This window comes from Danio aesculapii, chromosome 7, assembly GCF_903798145.1.
Source record: "Danio aesculapii chromosome 7, fDanAes4.1, whole genome shotgun sequence".
NCBI classification, from domain to species: Eukaryota; Metazoa; Chordata; class Actinopteri; order Cypriniformes; family Danionidae; genus Danio; species Danio aesculapii.
Window position 1 is genome coordinate 25512174 of NC_079441.1, and position 14502 is coordinate 25526675.

A 14502-nucleotide genomic window follows, 5' to 3' on the forward strand; every position below is an offset into this window, starting at 1 on the left:
AACATTAAAGTGCTCGTGAGTGAGCCCAGTTGAAATGACTTGCCACAGGGTGGCTCTCAGCCACATTCTGATCTAATCTGAAGCGTAGGAGAACCAGTTGTGCTCATTTGCTGCTTACAACTGTTGTATTGTAGCCTCAAGCCATCCATATTGTCCAGACACCGTATGTTACTTCCTTTTGAGAGAGCAGTAGGCAGCAGACACTAAGTGCCATGGCACCGTCACATCTTCCATGACTGATGAAAGCCACGGCAGGCTAAAAACACATTGTTTGTGCTAGTCGAAACAAACGGGACTGGGTGTAATAACAGAGCACTGAAAGGGGGGAAAGGACGGAGAAAAGACAAAGAGGGAATTGATAGAGGGGACAGTGGCTGCTTATGTTTTGCAGTATGTCACTAAAGCCATTCAGTCGGACGCAGTTTGACTTGTCGTATTTAACCCTCCAACCTGCGCTGAATTCATAAACGTGGCTGAGATGTAGCTATGCGTGTTGTGCTACATGAGGAAGTTTGAGGACAGAAGATGCAGCAGACGTAGGGGCCGTAGACATGCTAAACGCAATGGTAGAATGGGTACCTGCTGCACCTGCCTGCCGTTGGGCCGAGTGAAAAGGAAGGATGGTGGTTTTAAGGAGAAAGAAATTGAATTGGACACTATCCGAGAGGAAGAGGATGAAACCGCATCAGTGGAGGAAAGGTAAAGAGAATATTATATAGGTCAATAAGGTTGTTTTTGAGATTAAAACAGGCACAACTGTGAGTTGAAGAATCTGAATTAATCTGTTATGTAAGTTTAAAGAAGGTCAAATTAACACTGCAAGCTAAGAAGAACCTATAAAACTAACCAGGGTTATTTTTCTATTATTTATTATAGGGCAGCACAATTTATCGTTTGAGCATCGATATCGAAATGTGTTTGTCCGCAATAGTCATCACATTGCAGGATCTGCAATATTGAGTTGGGATTAAAGTTGATGAGCACAACAGTTGAGAAAACATGAGATTTGTGGAGTCACTGCAGAGTATAACCATAACAGAGTGAAACTTTATCATTTGCTTGTGTTTTAAAGGCATTTCAAGATAGTTGAAAGCAATCGGGCACAAAAAAAGTACATTTGAGGAATTATTTTACTGAAGGAATACAATGAACTTTTTTTGTTGCTCTATTTAAATTATTTTTGCTAGTGATTTGTTTATTATTTTAATAGATAATTCACATGCTTAGAAAATCACCCCAGTCAATTCTAATGAATGATTTCTTTGCAAATAGAGCTATTCAAGCCATGTGGTGAAACTATTCATATCGCAATACATATCTCAGAAAAACAAAACAATGTCTGATTTTTCCAATATCATGAAGCCCTGATTTTAAATTTTTTGTATTTTTAATGGTACACTCAAAAAACGATTTTTGATGTCTGTTCAAACTACTTATTTAAAATGAGATGAAACAACACTAGTCTTAAGATATTTTTTGGGACAACTCAATTGTTTTATGTTCAATCCACTGAAATTTGTTACGTTAACTTAATTGATTTGTGTTGGGACAACATGAATGTATTGTGTGGAACCTAGGCTTGGGTAATATGGTATACCGCGGGATCTAAAAATAGCAACGGTATCAGTTTCAATACCGTTATACCGTCATAAAAAAACAATGCACTTATATAGGAGACAAGTATTAAATATTAAATATTATTTATTTAATGCCTAAAATTGCGTATGCGTGATTGTCATCACGGGACAGTGTGGAGGAGAGAGGTGAGGTAACCAAGTGACCTAGAATAAAAGCAGTTTTCCATTTTTTTAAAAACCATTTTAAGGTCAAAATTATTAGCCCCTTTAGGCTACTTTTTTCCGATAGTCTACATAAAAAACACCGTTACACAATAACTTGCGTAATTACCATAACTTGCCTAGTTAACCTAATTAACCTAGTTAAGTCTTTAAATGTCACTTTAAGCTGTATAGAATTGTCTTGAAAATATCTAGTAAAATATTATTCACTGTCATCATGGCAAAGATGAAATAAATCAGTTATTAGAAATTAGTTATTAAAACTATTATGTTTAGAAATGTGCTGAATAAATCTTCTCTCTGTTAAACAGAAATTGGGGAAAAAATAAACCGGTGGCTAATAATTCAGGGTGGCTAATAATTCTGACTTCAACTGTGTATATATATATATATGTGTGTATATATTATATACACAGTGTATATATATATTCGAGTCCTAATCAAGAGGTAACATCCAATTCCGACTGAGTCTGAAACTGCGTGATCGTGCGTGATTTCCGATCACGTTATCAGATCTGGACATCTCTATCATCTGTATCATATTTTGTGATTTATGTGAGTTTTGCACGAGTTTACACTGTTAAATTGCAATTATTCAATAGTGATCTCTGCTTTTGATTTTTTTTTTTCTAAATACACATCTAGTTTGCATTTAATTGAATATGATGTATATATGTAAAAGTAGAACATATCGAACATTCTATTTATTTATGCCTCTTTTTTTAGTGCTCAAAAACCAAATTTAATCATTTTATTATTGATAATACTACGTAGACGTAGAGCCAGAAAGCCAAGTGCTGGTTATCTTTCCTCTAACTGGAGACAGATGTCAGACCTTTTGCAAAATTTTTGTAAGAAGAGATTCAGCGAATGGGCCCGATTGCAGAACTGCAGTTTTCTCTCTCCTTCGCTTTACACATAAAAGGAGTTGCTGAGATGACTTGAGCTTGTTGTAAACAATGCGTTTTTCGCCCCCTGCTCCAGACATTTCAGTCTGTGGGGTTTTGAATGAGGAATTATGTTATTCAGACCATGAAGCTGGCCTCCTTTTTTGAAAGAAAAGGAAATTCCAATGGCTAATACTTGAGATTTCTCTATCGAGCTATGATCTTACATGTGTATGCTTGAAGAAAAGCCTATGTTATTTAGTTAGATCGGCAAGGTTTTGGGGTGTTTTTATACAAAATGTGCAACTATTAAATATGTTTCTCTTTTAAGGATGACCGTAAAGTTTTTTTAAATGAGATTTTGATGCTATAAATAGACCAGCCAGTATGGCATGTAGAATTCAAAGAGGATAAAACAAAATCAATATGCACTCTCTGAAACAGTTTGGAGGACCGTTTGTCTTTTTTAAAGCTATTGATGACTACTGCTTTGACTCCTCAAAGAAAACATTACATCGGACTGTTTGTGTAATTAGTCTAAATCATAGACACTCTCAGGAGAGGATGTATTGTCAGAGGAGGCAGGTGAATGTGGCATTGCTTTCTTAAGAAGGTCATCCATCCAGAACAAACATTCATTTCCTTTCGCAGGAAGTCATGCTACCTGGGATTTATTCAAGTAACGTTTGAGTTTTTTTTTTCCCTGCAAGTGAGTTGTTGTTCAGACAAGGACTTTACTCTTGTGTCTTGAAGTGGAGTGATTTAAAAACACAAGTTAAAGGGTTCTTGCTGGAAGTTTGGCGTAGGAACAACAACCTTTTCCTCAAAAGACCTGATAATTGATTGTAGGGAGGAGATATGTGAACAGTCGGTATTAGCGTTAACTTTTATGCTGAGTCAACAGTAGCTTTTCTGTAATCAGAGACCTCAAAAAACATCTCCTTCAACTTCTGATGGACATAGTAAAAGCATTCTTGCTTAGTTTTGAATGGCAGAGTTTCTGCACTTGACCGCAAGGCTCCACAGCGAGTGGTGAAGTTGTCCAAATGTTAGAAAAACAGGCAGCCGTACTTGGAGGACTGCATTTTATTGGTCTAAAATTACATACAGCGCTTGTGTATTGCTTTATACATGTCTGCCAAAGGTGTTGTCAATTGTGTGAAGTAGATTTTGTGCTATTGTATGAATATAATAATTTTCATTTCTGTCTGATAACTTTCTTTAGAAAATGCAAAGAAAAAAAAGTAGTAGTATTTGTGTGCAAAACCACATGGTACCAGAGTAAGGTATTTTGAATAGTTGTCTGGGGTTTGCTGTGCAGCTGTTGTGAAGATGTTCTGTGTTTTTTTAGCATGTTCCTTCAAGGCTGCTTTTGGTGGTTGCAACAAACTGTATACAATATACAAAAAAAATCTTTAAAATCCCTCATAAACTTCTTCCATGCAATATTGCTGTCTTCAGCTTTTTTATATTACGAACCAGTTTCTTTTTGAGAATATTCTTGCGGACTGGTGGATGAAGGTGAAGGTTGTGTGTGATCGTTTTACTATGTTTTTTTATTGAATGAGATTTCAGTTATTGTGTTTACATGAAATTGTCGTTTCATGCATGACAGCTGCATACTGTACAGTTATTTTACAAATCATTCAGAACAATATATGATTTACATATATTTAGCACATATCCAGTCTGTTCCTGAGTATTCAGCTTAGGAAACTTCCTTTCCTTTCAACTTCAAAAATAATTCTTTGGAAATGGTGTTTTCTGAAGCATGCTGGATGTAAATGTGGATAGTTGCTCTTAAATTGCAAATGTGAAATAATACCATGTCACATTAATTATAGACATTTTTCCCAAAATGACATTCTTGCAATGCTTGAGCTACTCTTGCTCAATTTGTTCCATCTTGAGGACTTAGGGCCTTTTGCTGTTAGTTGTCCCTTCCTCATGTGCAGTATGTCTATGGGCTCTATTTTAAAAATCTAGGAGCAAAGTCCAAAGCGCAGGGCGCAAAAGCATTAAGGGTGTGTTAGAATCCACTCATTGCCTTTAAGAGTCAGTTGCGTCGTGCCATAGCACATTTGCTATTTACATGGCAGACTTTGTAAGAGGAAAAACGGAACATACTAAACAATTAAACAGACCATCTGCAGCGCGAGAATGAGCCTCCTCATTCTTTACTTTTACTCTCTTTCGTGGATAAGGAAACGTGTTGTACACACAGACATCTATTAGCCTACATAATTAATTTTGTTTGTTAAGCGCAAAGATTTGTTTGAAAACTATTTCTTAATTCAGTTCTAATTTCCAGCAAACAAATAAATTAATAATAACAAAATTGTGGTCAAAAAACTGAGTTATATCCAAATACACATGCTATGCCTCTTATGGTCCAAAACCTGACAGGTGGGCTAATCTAAGCTTGTTTTTAATAAAACAACTATAAATATGCATATAATGAATAATAATACTACTAATAATAACATTATACAAAATCAAATTGTCATGAATAAACCAAAAAAGCCCCCAGAGATGAAGGCCTGAAAGCAGTGGTTTTTATATTTATGTAGAAAAATTATAATTTTTGTAATATTCCTTTAATTCTTTTTTCAGTTGTTAAGATATTTGTGTATTGCTGTACATCCTGTGTGTATTAAGCAATGTGTAAGGGAGGTGCACGACTAACGTGCTCTGTGCTCGACTTTAGGACTGCTCTCAGCTAGTCTATTGATTAGATTAGATTAGATTCAACTTTATTGTCATTACACATGTACAAGTACAAGTACAAGGCAACGAAATGCAGTTTAGGTCTAACCAGCAGTGCAATAGCAGCAAGTGCAGGATACAGGTATAAGTTATAAAGTGCAGTTATAGAAAAACTATGGTAATATTTACAGATGGATGTACTATGAACATTATATACAGGTTGTATTAGCTATGAACAGAGATTTACAATAAATGAATATATGTACAGGTTGCTATTAATAATCAGGAGTGTGCAGATAGATAAACATAATTACAAATGTATATGTACAGTGGATGCGTACATAATTACAAATGTCCATGTGCAGTGGGTATGTACAGTTCAAATAAGTGAATCAGTGCAATGAATATGTGAAAACTTTAAATGTGCAAATGTTAAATAGTGCAGTGATTGTGAGGAGTATAAGTTAGAGTGTGGGGGGTGTATTGAGGGGCAAAAGAGTCAGTGAGTCAAAAGGGAGACAGCTCTGGGGAAAAAGCTGTTCCTCAGTCTGCTGGTTTTTGTCCGGGGGAGCCTGAAGCGCCTGCCAGAAGGCAGGAGAGAAAACAGTCTGTGAGCAGGGTGAGAGGTGTCCTTAAGAATACTGCGTGCTCTGCGCAGACAGTGTTTCTTCTGGATGTCCTCAATGGCTGGTAGTGTGGTATTGTGCAGTCTATTTTAGTTCCTCAAAATAGCAATGCGCCTTAGCACACCTCCTTTTTTAGACCAGAATGCCTATGGGTGCACATATTAGCGCAAATGCATTTGCTATTTAAACAGCGTGGTCAAAATGACACTTGCGTTGAGCTGAAACTAGCAAATAACATTTGCGTCACGCCTTGCACCGCGTTGCGCCGGGTGTATGATATAGGGACCTAAATCTCTATAGTCTGGCATTTAAAACTGTATGAGAGATTTTATTTTATTTTATGCCATCTCATTTCATATTTTTTTAAAAACCTCTTATTATTCTTATGATTTTATTGCAGTTGTCCCTTTCTCATGTGCAGTATGTCTGATGGAGACTATCGGCTCTATTTTAAAATTCTTATGCCTGTCCAGCACTTTGGGGAACGCTTCATAAGAAGTGCTTTATAAATAAACTTTGACTTTAACTCTTCTGCAGCTTTTCTGTTGAACCATCATTTTTTTCTGCAGCACAAACTAAGTATTAAATGGTCAAGTGTGATCAAAATTAATAGTGAACAAAAATAGAATTAATTGGTTTATTGAGTGCCTCCAGACTATTGTTCAATTTGGAGCCTATATATTTTATGGAATTGTATTGCTTACCAAGACCCCATTTATCAAAAATACAGTAAAAGCTAATATTGTTAAATATTACAATTTAAGAAAACTGTTTTTTATTTTAATATAGAAATATAATATTTAATATTTAATTTAATATCTTAATATAATATTTAATATTTTCCTCCGGGTGCTCCGGTTTCCCCCACAGTCCAAAGACATGTGGTACAGGTGAATTGGGTAAACTAAATTGTTCATAGTGTATGTGTATCAATGAGTGTGTATGGATGTTTCCCAGTGATGGGTTGTGGCTGGAAGGGCATCCTCTGCATAAAACATATGCTGAATAAGTTGCTGGTTCATTCCGCTGTGGCGACCACAGATTAATAAAGGGACTAAACCGAAAAGAAAATGAATGAATGAATGAATATACTTTAAAAATGACCTATTATACCCTTTTTTATAAAATGTAAAGTAAGTCCCTACAGTGTGTATGTGAAGTTTTAGCTCAAAATACTTCACAAATAAAATTTTATAACAATTTGAAACTGCCCCTTTTAGGCTTTGATCTTAACTGTGCTATTTTGATGACTATCGCTTTAAACTAAAATGAGATTGTGCGCACCTAGTTGAGATGCCAGGGAGCTTCTTTGACCGCAGGAAATGCAAACGGCTGAAGAGGAAGATGCATTGAAAAGTACACAGGTTTGCAAACTCCCCTAAAGTTACAAACATTGGCGCCGATGAGAGCGATAGTTGTTTCAGGTTTTTGCTAGTCCTAATTGATGTTGCTTTCAAATACAATAAATCTGTTAATATACAATTTGCAGTGGTGCTCATTCATTTTTGGTGGGTGCTCCTAAATTTTTTATGGTGCTCCTAAATGTTTGAAGTTGGGAGCAGCAGTGTTACAGTGTTACTAAAGTGTTACTTTTGTTACTAAAGTAAAAAAGTTCATTTCAAGCCGTGCGTTAGATAAATGCAATTTTTTTTTAATTATACAAATTTTTATTTATTTATTCATTGTTCTGTCGTTTATTTTCAGTGTAAAATTATTATGTTTAAATAATAAAAAACATTTACTTATTTTTAAGCACAAAGAGAGAAATGGACTATTGTTTGTTTTTAATATTATTATATGCTGTACTAATTGCTCACTGAGCAGCAATAAACAATACTTTAAAATATAATGAGTTTTCACGTGATTTTCTAGTGTTTTGAAATGAATGAATGCATAACAGTTGTAATAATCGTGAAACCATGATCATTTCTCAGACTATAATCGTACAACCAAAATCGTTGCATTGCTAGTTTAAACTCCTTATAAATGTTATTTTTGCATAATAGGTCCTCTTTAAATTGCTATTAATTCCTGTGATACCAAAAATACATGCATTTAAAATATAAAATAATAAATAGGTTTCTATTTGACTGATTCAGAATGCAGTTTACAAGTCTAAGTAAGTGATCGAACTTAATATTCCACTGAATCCAATATCTTCTTTCACTTCTCTGTGCTCATTGTGGGCCACGTTTAACTGTAAAATACTGTTCTTTGCATGCTAAATCCATCCATACGTTATCAACTCTGACTGCTCTCCATACTAGAACAAGTTGTAATGGTGACATTGATTGCTGCAATTTATGTGCCTAATTATAGCTGTGAAATGTATGTCTGCAGGTCCCTTGGGTCCACCAGCTTTAACACACACATACATTCCTAACTCGCTCTACCAGGGCCGATCACAGGACAAATAGCCTCAAGCACCACACGGCAGTTTCCCCACCTTGCCCACATTAAAGCCAGGATGAAATATCTACGGTGAGAGGATGAAGTTATATCTGTCAGAGTCAATGATCCTCTGCTGGGCCTGTAGTAACACCATGCTGTGCTCAGGACAACCACCAGGGACTGCTGTTGACACTTTGACTTTCACAGGTCACAGGCGGACGTTCAGTCCCTCAGAGGTCGAATTAGTTTCCTTTCAATGGAAAGACTCTCATTCAGGATTTAAATGGACAGCTTGGGGAGGCTTTTCCATTTTTGCTCATTTATAACGTATAGCTAAATTTCTTGAATTCACTGAGTTAACCAGTGTTACTAAATTTCCAGCTACCCTGAGAAAAAAAGTCATTGTGTTTTCCTGCAAAAAAATTTAACAGCAATATATTTTTGACAAATGCTCATGCTTTAATCTTTACATGACTGATTCAATTTCTAATATAATTTTTTTGAAGTTTCGAAAAAAAAAGAAACTTTAATCAATACTTTAAATAATGTGAAATGTTTTTTGAGCTTTAGATTGATTAGAATGATTTCTGGTGGATTCTGCTGAAAAAATGTACCATTGGCACTAGAGGAATGAAAACGCAAAGGATGCCGTTCCAGCCGCAACCCAGTTCTGGGAAATATATTATATTATATTATATTATATTATATTATATTATATTATATTATATTATATTATATTACAATATATAGTGGTGTAACAAATCACAAATCTCACGGTTCGTATTACATTATGGATTTTTAGTCATGGGTCGGACCATTTTTCAGATCAAAAAGGGGAGGAGACAAATGCAATTTGTTTTTCATTTATCACAAAAACAGTACTGCAAGAAACTTTTGGTTTTAAAAAACAGAAATTAGAACCTGTAATTTTATTAATAATAAAATGAAGACATAATCAGCTGAATAAAAATAAATAGTAAAATAATAAGTACTGTGAAAATGCACTGTTACAACTAATGTTGCTGATAACGCTAAATGTAGAAATCTAACATAGTTTGTACAACCCATTTTTATTTGTAGTCTCATTTTCAATAAATGATTCAGTTATTCACTCATAAAACGTCATGTTTCATTGCTAGAATTATTCAGTGACAAATTTTCGATGGCTAGTTGTCGCCACCTATTGGTTAAATAATGTAATTGCTGCCTACAACTTTCATTTTGAGCATCAAATTAATGCATATGATGGTGTTTTTAATCTTTACCATAAACATCAGTGGTTATATTTAAATTTTAAACCGTTTTCCCAGTACTTCTGTGTTATTTGACTGTTTGTAAACTAAAGACTGAATCTCTTTCTTGATGTTTGCGCTTTTCAAACAGATTTGAATGTTGATTGGAAGGATTAATAAACATATAGTAAACATACCATCATTTATAATTTATGTTGCGTGGGTGTTGAGATCCTGATCTTTTAATGACTAATCGTGCAGCTTACACTGAATGCATTAATGCAGGCTAAACAAGTAGTGACAGAAAACAGCTTTAATAACCTAAGAAACCCTACCACAACCTAACTTACCACAACTTTTTCCGTCATCATTATATTTTACAGGAAAGCCTTAATGCTTTATACATGTGATTTGAATGACGCGAGAGGCGATCTCTCTGCGATTAGTTACAAATTTGGTAAAGTTAAAAAAAAAGTGAATTAATCCACGGGTCATGTGTGTTCCGGACTGTGGGTTAAACTGTAATCTGTTACACACCTAATATTATATTATATTATATTATATTATATTATATTATATTATATTATATTATATTATATTATATTATATTATATTATATTATATTATATTTAGTGCTGGGCATAGATTAATCGTGATTAATTGAATCCAAATATAATTTATGTGTGTTTCAAATGTATTATGTATATGTGATACACACACACACACACACACACACACACACACACATACATAAAAACAAAACTATACATTTTATGTCACAGATATATCAATTTATATATAATTTGTATCAAATACACATATATTTTATAGCCAAACATTTTCTCAAATACATGCATGCATGTGTGTATTTATATATATATTACACAGCACACACATTGTATTTTGACATGATGTCTAAAACAACTTTTATTTTGGGTGTGAATAATCTTGATTAATCTTTGTGCAACACTAATTTGTTATATTATTAAATAGCGCACAATATTTTTATTTACATAACACAACATAGACAGCTTTTTAAAAAATGTTTTACTTCTAGGAGATTCTGTTGACATTAATTTTAATTTCACTGATGCTAAATCTATCTTCAAAAAAACATTTTGGTTATTTTTGTAGGCTACTTTTAATCAAGAGTCTTGCATTTCTCTGTGCACCAATTGATCAGCTCAGTAAACCTCACTTCAGATCCACAGTGCAGGACGTTTCTGGTTTCCATCCGGACAGCAAGCTCATCAGTTACTGCTGATTTGAAGAGCTAGAATCTCTCTATGGATAACCCTGCAGCAGGTGTAACCCGAGCCCACAAAGGACAGAACGTTATATAGTCAGACCCTTCTTTCTTTGCTCAATTTAGGGATGAGACCTCTTCTCTGTTGTCCTCATCCCGCAGAAAAGCTCACATGGGAGATGGAGAAGGTGCTGACGGGTCGACTCTGGGTGACTGGGGGCGTCTCAGTTCAGGCTGATCCAGCATTAATTTCACCCATGATCCAACTTGCCACTGCACATCCTCTACAGACAGGGGTTTGTGGGAAGAAACAGAGGTCATATGAGCAATTAGCACCGGGGTATTTTTGGCACATGAGACACTCTGGCATATACCTTCAGTAACATTTCAGTTGAGTTCAGATGGTGAGACGTAGAACCTATTAGTCTTGTTGGATTGTTGAGAGCTTGTGCCAGAAGATACATAACGGAAAGGAGAAAAATGTATTTGTGGATAACTTCTGACCTCTGATACCCTTCTTTCGGCACGTACATACGAGAAACTGAATACTGTTTTGTGAAGAGTTCTCAAATCTTCAACGCCAAACAAGTGGTGAGTACACTTTAACTGAACGAGACTTTATGTAAAACAGATTTATTAGTTGGAGAACAGTTGACTTTGCAGATTGTATTTAGCAAAAGATTGTTAATCACCAAATGACTAAGTTACTTTTCTCAAGAAGTCATGAGAGAAGACGTAATTCGTTTTTTATTGCTCATTTATTTCCACAGCTTGACTGGATAGCCAATGAACTTGCCTTTAAGTTATGGCCATGACTGTAATTTTAAAGGGATGTTGTGAAATCCATTAGAGATATGTCAATGGTTAATAGATCAAATGGTTTCAAAATGGAGCCATTATCTATTTATTTCACGCTTAATGCGGATTGCGAGAATGTGGAATGCTCGTTTGAAGAAGAACTGTGTAATAATGATATAGTGTTCTCATTGTGAAATTGACTTCTTGTTGGATGATTCAGGATGTTAATTTGATGTCTGAACTTTGAAAGTTCTCTTTTAGCACGATGTTGTTTCAGACACTTTCATTTTTTATTTATTTATAGAAAGTTCTATCTGAATTTATTTATATTAAAGGAAACTAAGATGTTGTAGAGGTTTGAATATGCAGTTGAAGTCAGAATTATTAGCCCTCCTGGATTATTAACCCCTCTTTATATTTTTTCCCCAATTTCTGTTTAATGGAAATAAGGTTATTTCAACTCATTTCTAATAACTGATTTCTTTTATCTTTGCCATGATGACAGTACATAATATTCTACTACATACTGGGCTCGAAACCTTTTTGCTTGGTAGCTAACTAAGCCAGGCAAAATTTAGTCGCACCCACCAAAAATTATGGACACCGTTACTACAAGGTTTATATTAACAGATTTATTGCATTTGAAATCAACACTAATCAAAACTAACAAGCAAACAAAATCTCCATGCGCCCACCAGCCCTACACGCACTGCTTGATGTGAATGAGATGAACTGAGTTAACGATACTTTACTCTTCTCATGGGTGTTGTCTGTTATTGAACAGATGATATTGACCTGTAACTTATTATTTGCATACGTCATCTTAATAGCAATAACATGAGCTCTTTTCAGTCTTTTCATGAGCTCCAATATTAGTTTGATCCTATGCAAGCCCTTTTGCGATGGTGTACGCGCTGCAGTTGCACGACTGCGTGAATTTCTCCTAAATCTGCGCATGCGGTAAACATTTTGTAGTGAAAACTGGTCGCACGGCAACAATTTTATGCACTTGCACAAATGCTCCCAAATGTTTTGGACGTCACGTAGATAAAATTTCACGCGCATATGTGACCAAAACTGTCAAAAAAAATTTCAAACCCTGAGATATTTTTTGAGATAGTATAGTTAGGGTAGTTAGGGTAATTAGGCAAGTCATTGTATAACAGTCATTTGTTCTGTAGACAATCGAAAACAAGTATAGCTTAAGGGGGCTAATAATATTGACCTTAAAAAGATTTTAAAAAATTTAAAACTGCCTTTATTCTAGCTGAAATAAAACAAATAAGACTTTCTCCAGCAGAAAATATGTTATTGGAAATACTGTGAAAAATGTCTTGCTCTGTCAAACATTATTTGGGAAATATTTGAAAAAGAAAAAAAAAAATTCACGAGAGAGTTAAAAATTTTGACTTCAACTGTAGTTAGTTTAGTTTAGTTTGAACCCAGATGTTGTGGGACTATACTGACATGTAATGATTGCATTTGGACACAGTTGAATGTGCGAATGAGGATGATTCATAATAATCATGATTAACTCGTCTATTTAAAACGACTGTATGACAGAAGAGGCTACGTCAAGGACTTTGAGGGGAGTGTTGGCTCGTCAAATGATTTATTTTCCATCTCCGGCTGACAGACGACTATCCTTGTGCACAAACAATTTCTGCCACTGACAGATCTTTTTTTTGTGTCAAAAAAGATACGCAGCTGAAGGATTCAGCATGTGTTTTTTCAGCTTACTGGCTGATGCATCACAGATGTGAAGGTCTACCTTACAGATGAGGCAAAACAGTGGTATGTGCTTGTTAGATTTGTTGGTAAATTGCTCAAGGCAAATGAGTTGATTAGATGACATGTTGTAACCCAGTGGTTTATAATGGTAGCTGTTGGCATTCAGATGATGATGGGAAGAGTAGAGAACTTTGGCTGCATTAATACATAAGTTTGTAAGTTTTCTGAGATTTTATCATTGAATCACTGAGCATAGATGTACAGTCTTGGCAGAAATCAGATGTTTATGTATGACTGATAACTCTAGGCTGATTTAATAAGCAATAAATAAATAAATAAATAAAATGTATTTATATATACAAGAAAAATTGAGTATGGTACAAGAGTCTGGAACCAATTTAAAATTTTTCAAGTTTTAAACTGTGAAATTGACCATGTGAACACTTTATATGCATAGTCAGGCAGTATTTTACTGTAAATGACACATATCGTGATCACAGGAGTAAATCCTCCAGTCCCCCTCCATCTGAGGCTTGTCCCTCCCCAAATTTTTTTTTTTAAATTGCATTCTCTATTGTGAAAAATATATGTATGTATACCTAAAATAATTGAGCAAGTAGAAAAAAAAACAATCGCAAAAACGCCCCCTCTTCTTCCTCACAGTGGTTTGGCCCACAATTCATCATCTCACCTACTCTACACATATGAGTCAGGTGTGTGGCTGTGACTCGATTAATGTTGAACTCCAGTAAGGAGGGTATTTTATTATCTTTAAATAAAGTGATTCTTTTTAATATAGTTGATGCAGACTCATTCATAAATATTACTTGTCTAGTTAACGTTAGCTTGTGTACAATAGCTTGTTGCATAGTTTACTGCAACTAACACGCCAAAGCCATTTCCCATGCATTGTTTTATTTGTGACGACTTGGCATAATGTTTGTTAGCTTAACATTAAATGCCACAGTTAGCATATTGTTTAGCTGTGCGTTCACTAAATGAGCACTGTGCCACGTCCGAACTGACCCTACTGTATTTTTTGTTTGTATAATCAAGTTCTATTTCGTCCTTAAGTGTCTTAAATAA

The 14502-nt window shown here is 34.9% G+C and overlaps 1 protein-coding gene across 16 annotated transcripts in view; it reads left to right on the top strand.

Annotated features, from left to right (window-relative positions):
- plekha7b (pleckstrin homology domain containing, family A member 7b) overlaps positions 1 to 14502 on the top strand; it is a 192801-nt gene that overhangs the window by 24221 nt on the left and 154078 nt on the right. The window contains exon 1 of one of the 16 annotated variants that reach the window (XM_056461433.1): positions 262 to 699. The exons of the other annotated variants lie outside the window; for them this stretch is intronic. Coding sequence (XP_056317408.1) covers positions 503 to 699 — 197 coding nt within the window. The 5' untranslated portion in view covers positions 262 to 502. Of the gene's footprint in view, positions 1 to 261; positions 700 to 14502 lie in introns of those variants that run through there. 16 annotated transcript variants of the gene reach the window in all.